The sequence below is a fragment of the Hemiscyllium ocellatum genome, chromosome 33 (genome assembly GCF_020745735.1).
Source record: "Hemiscyllium ocellatum isolate sHemOce1 chromosome 33, sHemOce1.pat.X.cur, whole genome shotgun sequence".
NCBI classification, from domain to species: Eukaryota; Metazoa; Chordata; class Chondrichthyes; order Orectolobiformes; family Hemiscylliidae; genus Hemiscyllium; species Hemiscyllium ocellatum.
Genome location: NC_083433.1, coordinates 17,523,009 through 17,539,698, shown reverse-complemented (window position 1 = coordinate 17,539,698; position 16,690 = coordinate 17,523,009). Strand labels below are relative to the sequence as shown.

General features: G+C 38.2%; 1 protein-coding gene across 6 annotated transcripts in view; it reads left to right on the top strand.

Annotated features, from left to right (window-relative positions):
• The first annotated feature begins 407 nt into the window (after positions 1-407).
• Positions 408-16,690, top strand: part of LOC132831506 (activating transcription factor 7-interacting protein 1-like) — a 184,062-nt gene continuing 167,779 nt past the window's right edge. For 3 of the 6 annotated variants that reach the window (XM_060849691.1, XM_060849688.1, XM_060849689.1), the window contains exon 1: positions 533-869. Coding sequence is in view for 1 of the 6 variants with exons in the window: in XM_060849686.1 (XP_060705669.1) it covers positions 470-498 (29 nt within the window). In the remaining 5 variants the exon portion in view is untranslated. Of the gene's footprint in view, positions 499-532; positions 870-16,690 lie in introns of those variants that run through there. The other 3 variants (XM_060849692.1, XM_060849690.1, XM_060849686.1) reach the window with 2 other exon arrangements.

Sequence of the window (16,690 nt, the reverse complement as noted above, 5' to 3'; positions counted from 1 at the left end):
GTTGATTGGCAGCCGCGTTCCTAATGAATGCACACGGGCGTTCTGTTATCTGCATATTCATCTCTCTCCCGGGAGGGGGAGAGTGAGTGTGAGCTACCGCCCTCAGCGGTGCGCGGGGAGAGCGAGCAACTCCAGCGGAGGGAGGCGAGGTAGAGGATAGATAAGAGGTTCCACTGCCATGTTACTGAAATTTATCTTCCACAAACAAAAAAAATACATAATTACGGGTTTTTAAAAAAAATTAAACAAAATCACACAGGGAAATTTGAAAGTGAGATACACACGGCATATGTGTTTTTTCCTTAATTTGCATATGAGCGATATTTTTCTAATTTGCATACACTTCACGCGCGGCCGCCATTTTGCGACCGGGGGAGGAGGAGGGGGCGGGTGTGAGGTTGTTGTAGGTAAAAGGGGGAAGGTTTGTTTTTAATAGGGTGGGACAAAAAAAAGAAAACAGATACTCCTCATGAAACTACGCTTTAACGCATCGGAAAGGTAAGCGAATCGTTACATTAATATGGTCGTGTTTTATTTCGCTCCTGGAGTGTCGCCTGACTTTTAATTGCGTTTCCAGTTTTGTTTGTTTTCCCTCTCCCGGGGAGCGCCTTCAACCCCTGTGGGGCGGCGTGTGTAGGCCCCGTGGGTGCACCTGCGCCTGCGCGGCGGCAGCAGCACTGGAGCTGCATGGCTGCTGCACGAGACCACCAGTGCATTACGCATGCGCACGGCGCTCCAGACGGACCAGTCGGCACACGCACACGCTTAAAGCCCCGGTGTTTGCGGGAGCTTCTTCCCCACCCACCTTTCCTTCTCTTTCTTCTTCTCTGTTTATGAAGTGGAAACTGCGTTGGGGACCTCAGAGTAAGGTAAGGTTTAAGCTGGTCCTTCAAATTTCCAGTAAATCATTTAATTATTTTGACTAAAACTTTGCACTTAATCATGTAGTTGCATTTTTGTTTTATTTTTCCTCACTTTAATTCCTCTTTTTTTTTGCCTGCCTCTATAAATTCAAGCTGAGGATGAGCTGATTGCAAATGAGCTTGAGCAGCGTCTAGTTGCTGCATTGCTGTAGGATTTTTGCTGCATGAATGTTTTAGCTTCAGTAGAGTTGCAAGTTATCACCCCACTTCCCTACACAAATGTGTGAACAGGTGGTAGTTCTGATTTTGTAATTTTTGTTACACTGTTTGATTTAATGCACTGTGTTTATACCAATTGTATATTTTCAGTATTAACGTGCAACTCAGTGGGAGCCAGCTCCAAGCTGCTGTTGATTTTTAATAAATATCAGGAACATTCAACCCAACTAATTTTGGGTTATCCCTCACTTAGTAACTTGATGCATCTGAAAATTCTGAACAAACTGGAAATGTATGCTTATACAATCTTGGACCACAATTTGTGTGTGCAGTACTACTACAGGTCAACTGACAGATGACTGCTAAGTCACATGGTCCTTTTGTACAATTATTAACAATAAAGCCATTGTGAATTCCTTACTGATCTTGTTGATATTTGATACCTGCATCTGACTGTTAATTTTTCATTGTATCTCATGACTTGGTATTATGCTTATCTGTGACAGGCAACATTAAATTTTGCTTTCTTGTTGTATTGAATATTTAGCTGACTTTTAATTCCTACATAGTGAACCTTTTGGCATATCATCTACGCTGGATTGGTAGTGCCCCATCAGGTGGCAAATTCTTCTTACCTTATTGATACTGTGACCAATGATGCTGTACTATAGGTTCTTTAATCTTCCTTAAAGCTCCTTTTTTGACCTTTTAAGACCTGGATGGAAAATTACATCTCTCTCGGATGAGAAGTGGGAATGGAAGGGTCAGTTCGTGATTTTTGTGAGGAAAACAAATAAAACATTTTGTAATACAAGGAAAAAGAATGAAAGCTTAATACTATAAATTTGAAACCACAAGAAAAGGAACAAGTATCCGTGAGCATCACAAAATAAAGTATGGTAGAAATAGGAGTAGGCCATTTGGTCCTTTTTTGACTTTGCTTTGCTACTTTATTAACATGATGAATGATCGTCTTCCTTGATGCCACCTTCCTGTGCTAGTCACGTTTTTAGAACTGGCTTTTGCCTTTGGGTATATGTGGCTGTGTCTGGTTCAGCTTTCAACTGGATTGCTAAGTATTTTTATTTGGTAATTAAAACAATTATTTTAAACACTTTTTCTGTACTGGTTGAATATTTTCCAAGCTGAATTGAATATTCTTTATTTCTGGTCGCCTGGAGTAAATGGTTTGTATCACTGCAGGTTCTGTTTGACTAATTATATATTTCCAACAATTTTTTTGTTTAGTTTTCCAGCATTTGCTGTTTTACTTTTGACTACAACTGTATTTGTGTAAAGCAATTCTTAAAACCACAAGTATTCAATAATTTTTACACTTTGTATTAATGCCTTTTATAACATCAAAGAAAGGTACCTCATTGAATTCCATAAATGTGCAAGAATTGGGCCAGAAAACTTTGAAGATGACAAAATTGGTAAAACCCCATCTGGAACACTAATGTTCTTTAAACATTGCAAATATATGGCATGTTTAATTATGTAAAGAGTTTCAATGTTTGTCTTCACAATTTGTGGTCACTTTTTTTTAAAAGTAAATTTTAGTAGTGATGGCTGAAAATGGGTTGTATAAAATATTAACATAATTGAACACGTCCATTGAAGGAGCTTGCAAAAATTACACTTACTGCAGTGCAAGACAATTTTAGATATATGGCGCATCTATAAACGTACGTGCTTCATCTTGCGTCAGGGCACCTTAATTTGCTTGGTACCTTTTTACTAACGTAGTGAATTTCCAAATATGATTTAGTATGAATTTTCAGTCTTGATTTTGGACAAAAATAATACTCCTGTTGCACTTTTTTTTATTTTACCAAAAAAACCTATCCATACGCAGTGAAGCCCTACTGATGACATCTGCTTAAAAGAACGTATTTGATGGAAAATATTTCAGCATTATGATGTTTGTTTGTTTGTTTGAAGATTCCATCTCCAAAATTGGAAAGAAAAAGTCACAGGAAGTGGAATACAGAAATATTTGACACTATGAAATGTGAAATTACTTTTTTAACGAGAGAGCACAGATTGTTTTGTTGAGGTTCCATGTCTCTCTCTCAACTGGAATTACTCTGTCACTTTGTAATTTATGCACTCTGTAATTTCCCTCATGGACTCCACTCAATGTTTGCTTGTTCAATGTGTATTCTCTCACATATCTTGGCTTGCATTATTGAAGACTTCCTTTTGTAGAAAGGGGATGTCCATAATTTAATCCTGCTTCAGATCACTGGTTTCCTGTTAAATGACTTAAGTATTTTAATTATGAATCATCATTCAGCTGATTATATCTCTACCTCTTCAAAAATCACCATGACACCTAAGCCACTTGATGCTCTGCTGTATCATGGGTGCCAGTGCTTTCCATTCATAGAAATGTGCAAGATATGGATTTGATACATGCCTTCAGTTGAAAGCTTCTAGATAGCCGTGTTAAAATTATTGCTGTGCCTATTCACCTGGGCTGGATATTTCCATACAAGTTTTAGATTTAATAATTAACAAAGTAATCATCACATTTTTCCATCTTTCAAAAAGAACACGAAATAAAGCATTTCCAGTCTCCGAGAGCTCTTGCCTGAAAGATTCTTTGAAAAGCTTTCACTGAAGAGATCCAGATACATCCTGGACTAAATATGTTCCATAGTTCATGTGAATTTTACTACCATTTAATGTTGCATTGGTGGAAAGCATCACAAGTTTGCAGTAATATTGAATATTTGATCTGAAAGTAAATTCTCCTTTTTATGGGTCCATGATAGATCTTGTTTAATAATGGTCCTAAGAAGTGTCTTGATTTTTTTTTTGAAATATTCTAATCATGTTTTAGTCTGATCTCCACATATCTGTAATAACTAGCTTTGCATGTGTCAAGAAGTCTGCCTTGGATTATTTTGGATCTTTTGATTTATCAATGAGGGTCAATTCTAGTTATGCTGGCATGAGATTTCTTAAAGGAACCTGTTTCTAGTTATGGAGGGGTATTGTTCCTCTTTATTTGCAGACTTGCTGCAAGCCATTGGGAAGATTCTATTAATCAATGATCAATCCTGGAAAAGGACCACAATGGAGGTAAAAGTGATCACCGTTTTATATCAGCTGTATTTGATGTCACACTTGCATGTGAATCCTAGAAAAACTAAGGTTACTGGAAAGCCTTTCACCTAATTTTTAACATTGGAGTCATATGTAGCCCAAAAGGAAAATTTATTAGAAATAATTTCAGGCCCAAGATGTTGCAGAGTTTCAGTGGATGTATTGTTGTCAACATCCTGAAATTTTCTGTTGGATGGAGGCTGAACTGGACTAGCAATATATACTGCTGCAAGACCATTGGAGACAGGAGAATTAAAGATGAGTAACTTGCTTTCTGACTCTGGGTATGTCCACCATTTAATGCAGAAACGTGATGCTGTACTCTTGCCTTGGTAATAGTGGCTCCAACAACACTTCAGAAGTTTAACTTCATAATGGAAAAAGGCAGCTTGATTGGCACTTGGTTTACCACTAACTCATCAGCATTGTATACCATTTTAGCTGTGCACTGTGGGCACTCACCTAAGGCTCATTTGCCAGCACATCCTTTCAACTTTTGGGGTTTGAAGGGCAGCAAATGAATGGAGGCACGAGCTGTAATTTTTCCAGCCAAGCCATCTGCCGTCCTGTCTTGGAACTATAGAATTCTACGGTAAACAAAGGGACCAATAAGCCTGTAGAGTCTGCATTGACTCTCTGCACGGTATTCCACTCGGACTGACCCCCATCACCCTGCATTTACCGTGGCTAATCCACCTAGCCTATGCATCCCTGGACCCTACAGACAATTTAGGTGAAAGTGAGTACTGCAGATTCTGGAGATCAGAGTCAAGCTTAGAGTGATGCTAGAAAAGCACAGCAGGTCGGGCAGCATCTGAGGAGCAGGAAAATCTGTTTCTGGCAAAAGCCCTTCATCAGGAATTGAGTATAGCCCCACTTCACCTAACCTGCACATCTTTGGACTGGGAAGAAACTGGAATACCTGGTGGAAACCTTTCCAAGATGGTGTTGAATGATCACGTATGTTGGTCTTGATTATAGAATGGCTTCCTGTTCAAGATTGGATTCTCCTTAAAAACACAATTTGATAAAATGTTTGATGTTTCATCATACATTTTTCCTTGGTGTATGTGAAGGAGTTCGTTTATGTTGCTGTGTCACTTGCTTGATTCCCTGGCAATCCAGATGGAGGTTTCTTTTTGCTGTGCAACTTTGCTTGTGAAAGTCCATATTTGGTCTTATGACCACCAGTGTGCCTCTAGGATTGGTGTGGAGTTACTGGATTTTGTCGTTAACATAAATGATTTGAATGTGAACATAGGTATGGATAGTTTTCAGATGATTCCAAAATAGGTGATGTAGTGGACAGTGAAGATTATCATTGTCCAATGGAACCTTGCTCAGATGGGCTAAGGAGTGGCAGGTTTATCCAGATAAATGTGAGAAGCTACATTTTTGGAAGGCAAATCGGACAGGACTTGTGCAGTTAATGTAGGGCCCTGGGGATTATGCCAAACGGACCTAGGGATGCAGGTGCATAGCTCCTTGAAAGTGGAATCGTGGTGAAGGAGGTATTTGGCGCACTTGCCTTTATTGGTCAGTGCATTGAATATCAGTAGGATGTCATGTTGCAGCTCTGCAGGATATTAAGGTCACTTAGAAAACTCTGTTCAGTTCTGGTTGCTATTCTGTGGAAGCTGGTATAATTATAACATTTTAAAAGGCATCTGGATGTGTATATGAATAGAAGGGTTCCAAGTGATATGGGCCAAATTCTGGCAAATGGGGCTTGGTCAGCATGGATGAGTTGGACCGAAGGGTCAGTTTCCATGCTGTATGACTGCCTGCAGGATATTTAAGAAACAAATTCTTTTAGTAATTGCTGACTTCCAGAAAAGGCTAAAGATTACAATAGCAAATGTTATCCAGTGAACATTATTTAAATATAATTGGGTTGAAATTGCTATTAAATTAACAAGATGCTTCAGTGCTTTGTCACTATCTTTTGAGTTGCTTTTTTTTGTAGGAATTCCTGAAAGGAACCATTTTGATGTCCCTTCTGTTGGGAAGGCTCAAGAGGGGGAATGGCAGCAAGAAATTGGCTTTGGTTTTTTTAAAATAAAAAATTCATTTTTAAGAGCTGCCTAAACAAATAAATCTAATTGAGTCAGTATAGGATTATTTTAAAATTGTGATCATTCAAGCTTTCACTCCCAACTGCCTAATCTCCATGCAGACAGTTATCAAATTTTGTATAGTGATGTGAAAGACCATGTGTTTTTGATGCACATGTAGGCCAGTCCTCCTGTTCCAGGAAATCATGGAGCAAAGCTGTCACCTGGTATCCTCTGCTTCTACTATTGAAGGCCAAATGTTTCTTTTCAGTACATAGTTGGGAATTAAAATGGTAAAGATGTTTAATGTAGATTCACTGTAGAGTTGACAAGATGAAGTGTTTTATTTATGAGGAAGGACTTCTTTTGGTTAATTCTAAAGGACTACCTCATTTGATGCCACCTTTTTTAATCAGGATCATTTGAGATCATTTTTAACTTATTAGTCAACAATGAACACTTTAGGATCCCAAAAAGTTCACTATTGACTAATAAGCATGCAGTGCTGGTCAGACTGCATTAGAAATACTGTGATCAGTTTGATTAGATTCCCCACAGTATGGAAATAGGCCCTTTGGCCCAACAAGTCTACACCGACCCTCTGAAGAATAACCTCCTCCCTACTATTGCACCTAACACTACGGGCAGTTTCGCATGGCCAATTCACCTGACCCGCACATCTTTGGACTGTGGGAAGAAACCGGAGTACCCGGAGGAAACCCACACAGACACAGGGAGAACGTGCAAACTCCACACACAGTTGCCGAAGGCTGGAATTGAACCCAGGTCCCTGGCGCTGTGAGGCAGCAGTGCTAACACTGAGCCACTGTATTTTGGGCATCTTATCTAAGGAAAGTGTGTGCCAGCCTTGCAATCACCAAAAGACCATGATGAAAAATCTGCAAACAAGATTTTATCTTATCGGTCAAATCAGTATCAATCTAAATTGTACATCACGTACTGAAGACAACAAATTTGGATCTTGCATTATTTCAAGGCAACCTGCTTGTGATCTATGGTGAATTTTCCATAGCAATTTCTATCCACTTGTATCAATTTATAAGGCAATGTCTAAATCTTTAGATGAAATTCCAACTGTTCAAAGCTCTAAAGGAACAATATCAGACACCTGCATACAGGTATTTTCCTCAGCAGCTGCTCGTCTGGTGATGACTTTCCCTGAAACCTAGACAAAGGAGGAAAAGAAAATCACCTTTTTATTTGTAATCTGTCTGAGGGCTATTAGTATAGCAACTCCATTGAGAGCTCCAGCTTTTTTTTTCTGAAAACAACATTTCATTGTGTTGAAGTACAGATGTCCCCACTGAGTTTTTTTTTAGTCGCAATATTTAAACAGCTTTTCTAACCTTTTTGTATATAAATGTTTTACATCTAATTCTATTGCCCAAATTTAAATAGTTAGCCATTTTTAGTTTTAAAGATTGTCCTTTCTCCCCTCCATAGCATTGAGGAGAATGATGCTTGGTTTGAGATGCAAAGATGTTGCATTTATTTGCAGAATTATTTTTTCTGGTATGGAACTAGTTTATTGGACTTTCTTGAATACTTCTATCAAAAAATCTTGATTTGAAATTTTCTTGTAATTAATGTAATCACTTCACGTGCCACTGTTTCTGAATATGAGCAAATAACGATCTGAACACTGATTTGCTCTGCTTTGGAGTAATGATTTGTTGAATTTTCAAGCCTTCAATGAAATCTGGAACAATAGAACCTTACTTCACTTTCAGAACTTCCTCCAGATGGGTTTTTGGAGTTCCATAGAATTTTGTTTTGGGTCCTGCTGTTGGGTCACATATCAGAACACATTTTCTATACAGCAGTTTTAAATCCTGTCATTCTGAAGTATGATTGGAGTCTTAATAAATGCCTAGTTAACTTGGTGTTTGATAGTCAGATATTTTAATCAACCTGTTCAGGCATATTATGACCCACTGGAGCAGGTGGGACTTGCTTTTATGCTTGAATCAAGCTCTTGTGTCTTAAACACTCTGCTCAAGATTGCCAGTTAGATTTTTTTAAACAAATTGCTGCAATGATGTAATGGTATTTTGTGTTAGTTGTGTACAAGTAAAGGATATCCATAATCTATATAGCAACAAATATTAAAAGCACTCTGCTGTTCATGGTACGAAATATGAATTTTTGAAGCCATCCAATTTTCTAACCTTAGTCCATAGCTTTTCAGGTTGATTTTTTTTTCCCCCCTGACTCTGGCAAGAGTATTGTTAATTGAAGCCATGTTTTGGTCTTTGAGTACCAGTGGCAGGCTACAATGCTAAGGAAGTGCTGTGTTCTTAAGTAATTTTGCTATTGTCGTCATTTAAAGATTCCTTGACATTTTTTTTTTCTTTGGTAGTTAGTTCTAAATAACACATCTACCTCCAATGTTGCCAAAATTTAATAGGTCACTGTACTATTTCAATGAATGAATTCTCTAATTTGTGAAATGAGTTCCTACGTTTGCACAATTATTGTCTAATGCTTTTGAGATGTGATCAGTGATGAACACTGATTTTCTTTTCTTTTGGTATTGTTCTTATCCTTCTAAGTGAAGGTAACATCACAGGAACCAAGGTAGGGGATCAAAGATAAGCCATTGAGCTCGTGGAAAACTAAAATCAGCATGACTTTCAGAACTTTAGTAATGTTTTCAGGGTTTTTTGACTTTTTTAAAAATACTAGCTCTCGTTTAATGAACAATGATTTGTGACTCAAGAAAAAAAACAGTTTCCTATTATCTTTCAGAAGTAGTGAATGGCTTGTCCGAATTGAGTAGTAGTAACCTGTGAATGAGCACAGTGACTATAGACTTAAAACTGGCATTACCATTGCTGAATTTCTTCTTCCACCATCGCCCTACTATCAACATCCTGGTGTTCCAACATTGACAAGAAGCTATGCTGGACTAGTCATATAAAGACTTATGGGGTGAGTCATGAGATGGGAAATCTGCAAGTAGGTTCTCACTCCTTCATAAAACTCATCTGCCAGTTTTCTGGCACCATTCAGCAGTATGAATGCATGTTCTCCATTTTCCTGGATGAATGGAACTTCAACACGTTCTTCGACTCCACCATTCAGGAGAATGCTGCCTGTTTTTTTTTGATTGGCACCCAATCTTAACATCTTCAGCATTTAACCCCCTCTGTCACTATGTAGCAGGAGCTCTGTGCACGATCTACAAAAATACGTTGAAACAACTCGTCAAGACTCCTTGGACATCAACTTCTAAATCTATGACCTCTGCCTCTGAGAAGGACCAAGGAAAGAAGATGCCTGTACACATCGTCTGGAAGTTCCCTTGCAAGCCATCTAGTTTTGGAATTTATATCTTTTTCTATTGTTGCTGTGTCAATTGTTTTATTAAAAAAAACCATTGGGGCTGAAACAGATATTGCTGGAGAAACTTGACCGGTCTGGCAGCATCTCTGGAAAGAAAGCAGTGCTCTCTCTTGCATGCTGTGGGTTTGAAATGTTAATTCTGCTTTCTCTCGGTGTTGTCAGACTTGAGTTTCTCCAATTTCTTTGCGCATTTCCAGCATCTTTGTTTTATTATTCATGAGATGTGGATGTTGCTGGCTGGACCAGCATTCTTTAACATTGATCAGGTCTTGAACTGTTGCAGTCCTTGGGGCATAGGGATAACCATGGTACTTCTAGGAAGAAATCCTGAAATCCTCTGGAATAGCATTGTGCATATATTTGCATTTCAAGCAGGTAGCTGATCATCCTTTTTTTTGACAAGTCCAGTTATGGGTGGGTAGCCTGCAACTCTTGTATGGTGAATTTTTGTTTCAAAAAAACTGATGAATGAATCCTTTTTTCTTGACTTTTTTTTTTCAGTGTTACATTCCAATACAAGTCATTTGCTAGCCTTTTCTCAACCCTGCATCTTACTGTTTGAGCAAATGTTTTATTTTGGTGCCTGTTCCTCCTTCCAGTATCTCTCAATGTGGCAATATTTGTAAAGCCATTCATTATTGTGAGGAGTAAACATACTTGACCAAAAGTGAACTGGATTCTGTTCTGAACCTGATTCGGTTCTTGCCTGATCATCCAGGAAGAGCCACTGGATTGTGATTGGGAGCAAGAACTCCTGTTTTTTTTTCTCTAATGTGAAAGTACTTGACTATTAATACCACTTGTAAACTACTATTTCTAGTCTGGCAAAAATTGATTAATCTAGCACCGAACACTATTGGTCTGACAAGCTGTCTTGCTACTTAGTAAATAGAGTCTTAGTCATACAGCATGGAAGCAGGCCATTTGGTGTAACTGATCCAAGTCAATCATGTTCCCAAACCAGACTAGTCCCACTTGTCTGCTTTTTCCTACTTATCCAAATGTTGCTATCTGCATCCACCACTTCCTCTGCCAGTTCATTCCACATACAAACCACCCTGCTTTTTTAAAAAAGATGTTCCCCTTTTGTCTGTCTTTAAAAAATCTTTTTCCTCTTTAAAAATATGCCTCTTAGTTGTGAGACTCTGCCCCCATCCAATCCTAGGGAAAATACCCTTGCTATTCACCTTATTTATGCCCCTCCTGATTTTGTAAATCTCCAGAAGGTCACCCCTCAACCTCATTCACTCCAGTGAAAAAAGTCCCAGCCTCTACTTACAACTCAGACCTTCCATTTCTGACAGCATCCTGCTAAAACAGGAACCCCCTCCAATTTTAATATCCTTCCTACAGTAGGGCCACCAGAATTGTACACAGCAGTGTAGAAGAGGCCTCACCAGCACCCTGAATAATCTCAACATGGCATCCCAATTCCAACATACCAAGGTCTGAGCAATGAAGGCATGTTAAATGCCTTAACCACTGACTACGTGTGACCCGAATTTCAAAGAATTGTGCACCTGAACTCCACTTCTCTCTGTTCTGTAATATTATCCATGGCTCTGCTATCAATTGTTTAAGTCCTGCTCTTATTGCATTTTTTGGTTAAAAACAAACATCTCTCATTTATCCAAATTAAACTCCATCTGCCACTTAGCTCACTGACCCAATTGATCACAATCTTTTTTTGTAAGCTTAGATAACGCTTTTGCACTGTCCACTATAACACAAATTTTGGTGTCATCCATAAACTTAACTATGTCCCCTCAACTGTCATCCAAGTTGTATAGTCAATGACTTACTGACAAAAATGGACCTCATACCTATCCCTGTGAAACACCCCTGGTCACAGGCCTCTGGTCTGAAAAGCGAACCACCACCACCACCCTTTTGTTTCTACCATGAAGCCAGTTTTGTATTTAATTGGCAAGTTTGTCCTGAGTCCCATGTGATCTAACTTTGACGAGGTTCCACAGACTACCTAGTAAAAGGCTTCACTAAAGTCCCTGTAATCAATGTCAACCAAAATTATTGAAGGTAGAGTGGTAACGTCCTCAAAAGACTCCAATCAAATCAACTCAAAGCTAACCCTAGCCCTACTCTTTCAGAAAGTAGCACCTTTCAGTATCTTGGCAAAGGTCAGCCCAGGTATTTGGTTTAAAGATGACGATAAAAACCAGTGTTAAAGGATGTTTGGACAGGTAGCAAGTGGTGTTTTACAAGACTCCATAAAAATGCTGGAAATATTCAGGCAATATCTTTGACAAGAAAATGTGAATATTTTAGGCCAGTTTCCTGCTCTGTTGTATTTTCCTTTTTTTTTTATTTTGTATTAGTGTTCCTGAGGAAATCTGTACCATGATGAATATTCAATGATTGGACCTGAGTTGGGAATATGATGTTTAACTATCAGCACAGCATATAGTCAATAAACAATAGGTGCAGGAATAGGTTATTTGGCCCTTCAAGCTAGCGCCACCATTCATTATGATCATGGCTGATCATCCACAGTCAGTATCCTGTTCCTGCCTTATCCCATAACACTTGATTCCACTATCTTTTAAGAACTCTATCCATCTCCTTCTTGAAAGTATCCAGAGAATTGGCCTCCACTGCCTTCTGGGGCAAAGTATTCCATTTATCCACCACTCTCTGGATGAAGAGGTTTCTCCTGGTCTGTTCTAAATGGCCTACCCATTATTTTTAAACAGTGTCCTCTTGTTCTGGACTTGTCACTATGAACGATCACATCACACTATACTAAAATACAAAGATATCTACAGGCTTGGTGAATGTATCCCTAAATAGCAAATGAGTGGGATGTTTCATTTTGGTATGACGAATGGGTGCAGTATTTATTCCTCAGACAAATCCTATGCATTAGTGGATCCAAAAGACCTGAGAATGCAGATACCAAAATCTCTAAAGCCCTAAGTTAATACTGGAGTTTCCTTTCTAAAGGAAAAGAAGTGTACATTGAATCTTGTTTACTCCAATGTTGGAGTATTTCTGTGTAGTCTGGATTCTGTTTTTCTACCTCTTCAAGGTATTGATGACCTTAGAAGAATTGCAGAACAGATCAAAATTACAAAAAGTTTGAAAGATTCAAAGATTGAGCAGTGTTTTGGGCTTTTGTTTTAAAAATCCCATTTGTGGGATAGAAGATTTACAAGAAGGTCTGGCAGATCTTTTGAAATTTGAAACAGCAGTGTAATGGAGTGGATCCAGAAGCTTTCCATGCTTTGGGAGCATTCAGAAGCAGAAGAATTTCTGCAGACCACTGTAATATGGTGCTCACAATGTTTTGAAGCAGATAGCTGTGAAATAATTGAGGAAATGCTAAATGCGATAAAGTTTGAACAGGACTTGTGTTTTTATTTCTCCAACTATTCCTGCCACCCTACCCACTTTTTTTTTAAAAGAAAACTATGGAATCTTGAAGGATTCTACTTAAAAGTAGATGTGAATAGTAGTGGCATACAAGTTCATTTTTTTTTAGTTGTCCATTTTTATCTGACCTTAAGAGCTAGATAACTCTTCGGTGAATGTTTGTTTGTCTGGATATATAATATGGAGACTGCACTTGCTGGGGACTATGCTGTCCTGGTGACCTGAAGTGCTGTAATCCTAGTAACGTTTTTTGCTGTTGTTGAGTATTTAAATTTACATCAGTCTTGACTGTTTTTAGTATTAACAAACTGGAAGACAACCAGCTATTTTAAGTTTGGGAGAAGATAATTTTGTTTACCTTTTTTGTGTAACACCTGTGCCATTGTGAATAGAGCCTAATTTTCTTGTGGTGTGAATGTAGGGATGCTGAACTTATTAATTTCTAATGCAATTAAAACTGCTGATACAGGTCATCGTCCTCCTATAATGTGGGTTTCGTTAAGTGATTTGGCTGTATCATTGGGGAACGATTTTTTAAAAAATGTGAACTACCATTGGCTGTCATTTGATTCCATCTCTGGCAAGTGGTAAGCGTGTGGAATGCCCTACTTGCTAATGTAGTCAACTCAGCCACATTAGGGAGATTCAGACATTCCTTAGAAAAGCGCATGGATGATTTTAGAATAGTGTAGGTGAATGAGCTGAGAATAGTTCACAGGTCGGTGTGACAGAGGGCCGAAGGGCCTGTTCTATGCTGTATTGTTCTATGTTAACTTAAGTCCTCTTTAGGTGTTTCCTTCAGGACAAGCAAAAGAAGCCTGGGTGACTTTTTTATTGTTGGTGTTTTTGAGGATATTTTTAGAAACCTTTTGTAGGGGAAAATTTTGGATTTCAAAATTCTCCTCATTCTGGACAGTGGGCCAAGCCACCTGAAAACATCAGTGCTATTTCTATCTCCAAACACAACCCCTCTCATTCATTCAGCCCATGGACCAGGGTACAATAGCAGCTTTTAAAGCTTATTACTTACAGCACACATTTCAGGAAACTGATTATCCCACTCAGTGGCTGCATTGAGGCTAGTGCTCTTCAATTTTGAAAGAGCTTTTAAGAATGTTGTTGACATCACTGTGGCGACCTGGGGTGATGTCAGTAATGACTGCCCACTTGCAGTTTGGCAGAAACTTCTCCCAGATTTTCTTTGATGTTTTAAAGGTGCTGAACTGTCAGGAACTTTCAGCATTGTGTTGCTGTTGCAAAGCAAGTTGAATTTGAAGTGGAGACTGATCTAAACAACATTGCTACTGCAGAGGAAATTGAAGCTTGAAATGAAGACTATGAAGTCCAGGCTGCAGCACCGTGAGAACTTTCCATTTCCCTTGGGATAGAAGACAAAGAGAAATTGAGAAGCAGTTGCAGCTCTTGAGTCAGTCTGTGGCATATCTGGCACCCCATGAATATAGCCTCTTCATAAAAGAAGAAAGATGGCAAAGCTTTTTTTAAAGCCAACCCTCAAGAAACAGTTGGAGTTCAATGAACCACAGCCATCTACTTCTGGATTAAATTTTTTTGTGTCGAAACCCTGCATCCGTTGCACCTGGAAAGTAATGATGTTGGTGATGACTCTGACTCTGTCTCTGTCGTCTTTATTGTTGTTAACTTGGCAAACTCTGAAACCCCTTAGTGTTAAAATCATTTTAGTGAAAAAGTACAAATTGTAACATTTGTCTTAGGCTAACACAATCCATAACAGTTCGTTTTTGATGTTGACCGATGTTTTTTCGGTTTGCCCCAACCCTGTTTTTACTGTAGGCCCCATTATTTCTATTGTGCGTTCTCGTGGAACCTCCCATAGAAAATCACAACTACCATGTTAGAACAGATTGTATTTGGTATACTGTAGTTTTGTTCTGCAAAATCTCACTTGTCTGGATTGAAAGATATCAGACAGAATATTTTAATTCCATACCAGAATGATACAGCCCTCGCCAGTGACTATGCCATAGTAAGGTATTTTGGACGAAAATAGGGTTAATGTATTTGGTGAAATATACTTAGTGGTATATTATTTTACTTTAGTTTTAATTTTCAAAAAGCAAGGTTTCGGTATAACTGGATTGATTTTTGTTTAAACATTAAATAAAATTCAAGGTCATTTTAAGTGGGTAATTTTGGCTAATTCCCACATGAGCCCCTGAGATAACAGCTCTCTGCACTGCAGAATGGTAGCCATTTTATGATTTTTGTTTGCTGGGACCCTGGCATCTTACATCACCCAAGGAACTTAGCAGCTAGAATCACATGACCAGAAATTGCTTAGAGCCCCAGATTGCTCCTTTTTTTTTCTGTATTATGCTTTTCTTAATCCAGCCTGTTTCTCACGAAATTCATTGTGTGGGATGATATCTCCTTTTGTAATCTGAGTTCATCACACCGAAAATTGTCAGTTGTATAATACTTTTCTTGATAACCAGATTTGTCTACAATTTGAGTTCTGGCGTCTTTAATAGAATTTATTTCAATTTGCTTTCATTTGTTATTTAAAATGAAACTTGCAATTCTACAGATTCAAACTCCTTATTTTGATGGGGGAGGGGTACTTCGAGGCCAACGTGAAGCCAGGAGTAGTTTTTTAGAAAACTGAAGCAAAACATTTCTACTGTTTGGAAGTTGTCCTTTTTGGTGCTTAACCTCCGAGAGGCAAAACATAACTTTTGAGTGTGTATTTGATTTCTATGCATTTTGTTTTAATTTTCCTTTTTGTTTAAAAAAATTTCTGGGTCCCTTTTTAGGGATCAGTTTAGTTCCCACTAGCACCAATACACAAGCTTACTATCCAGCAAGTATATTTTGTTTTATTTTAGTCTGGAGGAATCCTGCAAATATGATCAATTTTGTTGCACTGTCATGATTGATTTCAGTTAGTATACAATTGGCAAGTGTCACTAATTCCTTCAACGTTTTAACAAATGTCCTTCATTTCACCTTGAGTCTTTCTAGTTGTAATCTCCATATACTTCCAAATTGTATTAACTCAGAAAATAGCTATTCCAGTACTAATTTTGATGCTGTTTCCTCTATGCCAGTGTTAATGTTTGCACTTTTTTGCAATTTAACATTAGAACTCCCAAGTTGTATTTGATGCACTGTTTGATACAATTGTTTCCATTTTTCAGAGTAATTGTAGTGTATCTAAAGCTGTAGTCGACATTTTAAATAAAAGCTATATATGTCCATATCGTACATAGAACACGTGCTATTATTGAGGATAATGCGTGGTGACCAGCCTGCTCTTTATTTCACAATTGCGAAGATGTTATAACTGGCGGGTGCTGTGAGCGTGAGTCATCTAGATCTTTCTCACCAGTGAAATCCAGTGAAATGAAAAGCAGATTGTGCTGCTGGCTGTGTACTTAGGTGAGGAAATGGAGCAGAGGAGGAAATATTTTCTAGTTTCAATAAACCATATTATCATCTATTGGTAATGAAAGTATGTTGTAATTTTAGATTTTGGGTATTGGATATTCTCAGTACTGTGAAAATTGAGTAAAATAATACTCTTTATAGGACTAATGGTTTAAGTGTATAAGTGGGTTTTTTCAGATTTGTAATCCTAAAGGGAATCTACAGAACACTAATCTCCAGTTTGTTCAATTTTTTTTGCACTTTTTTTTAAAAATAAAA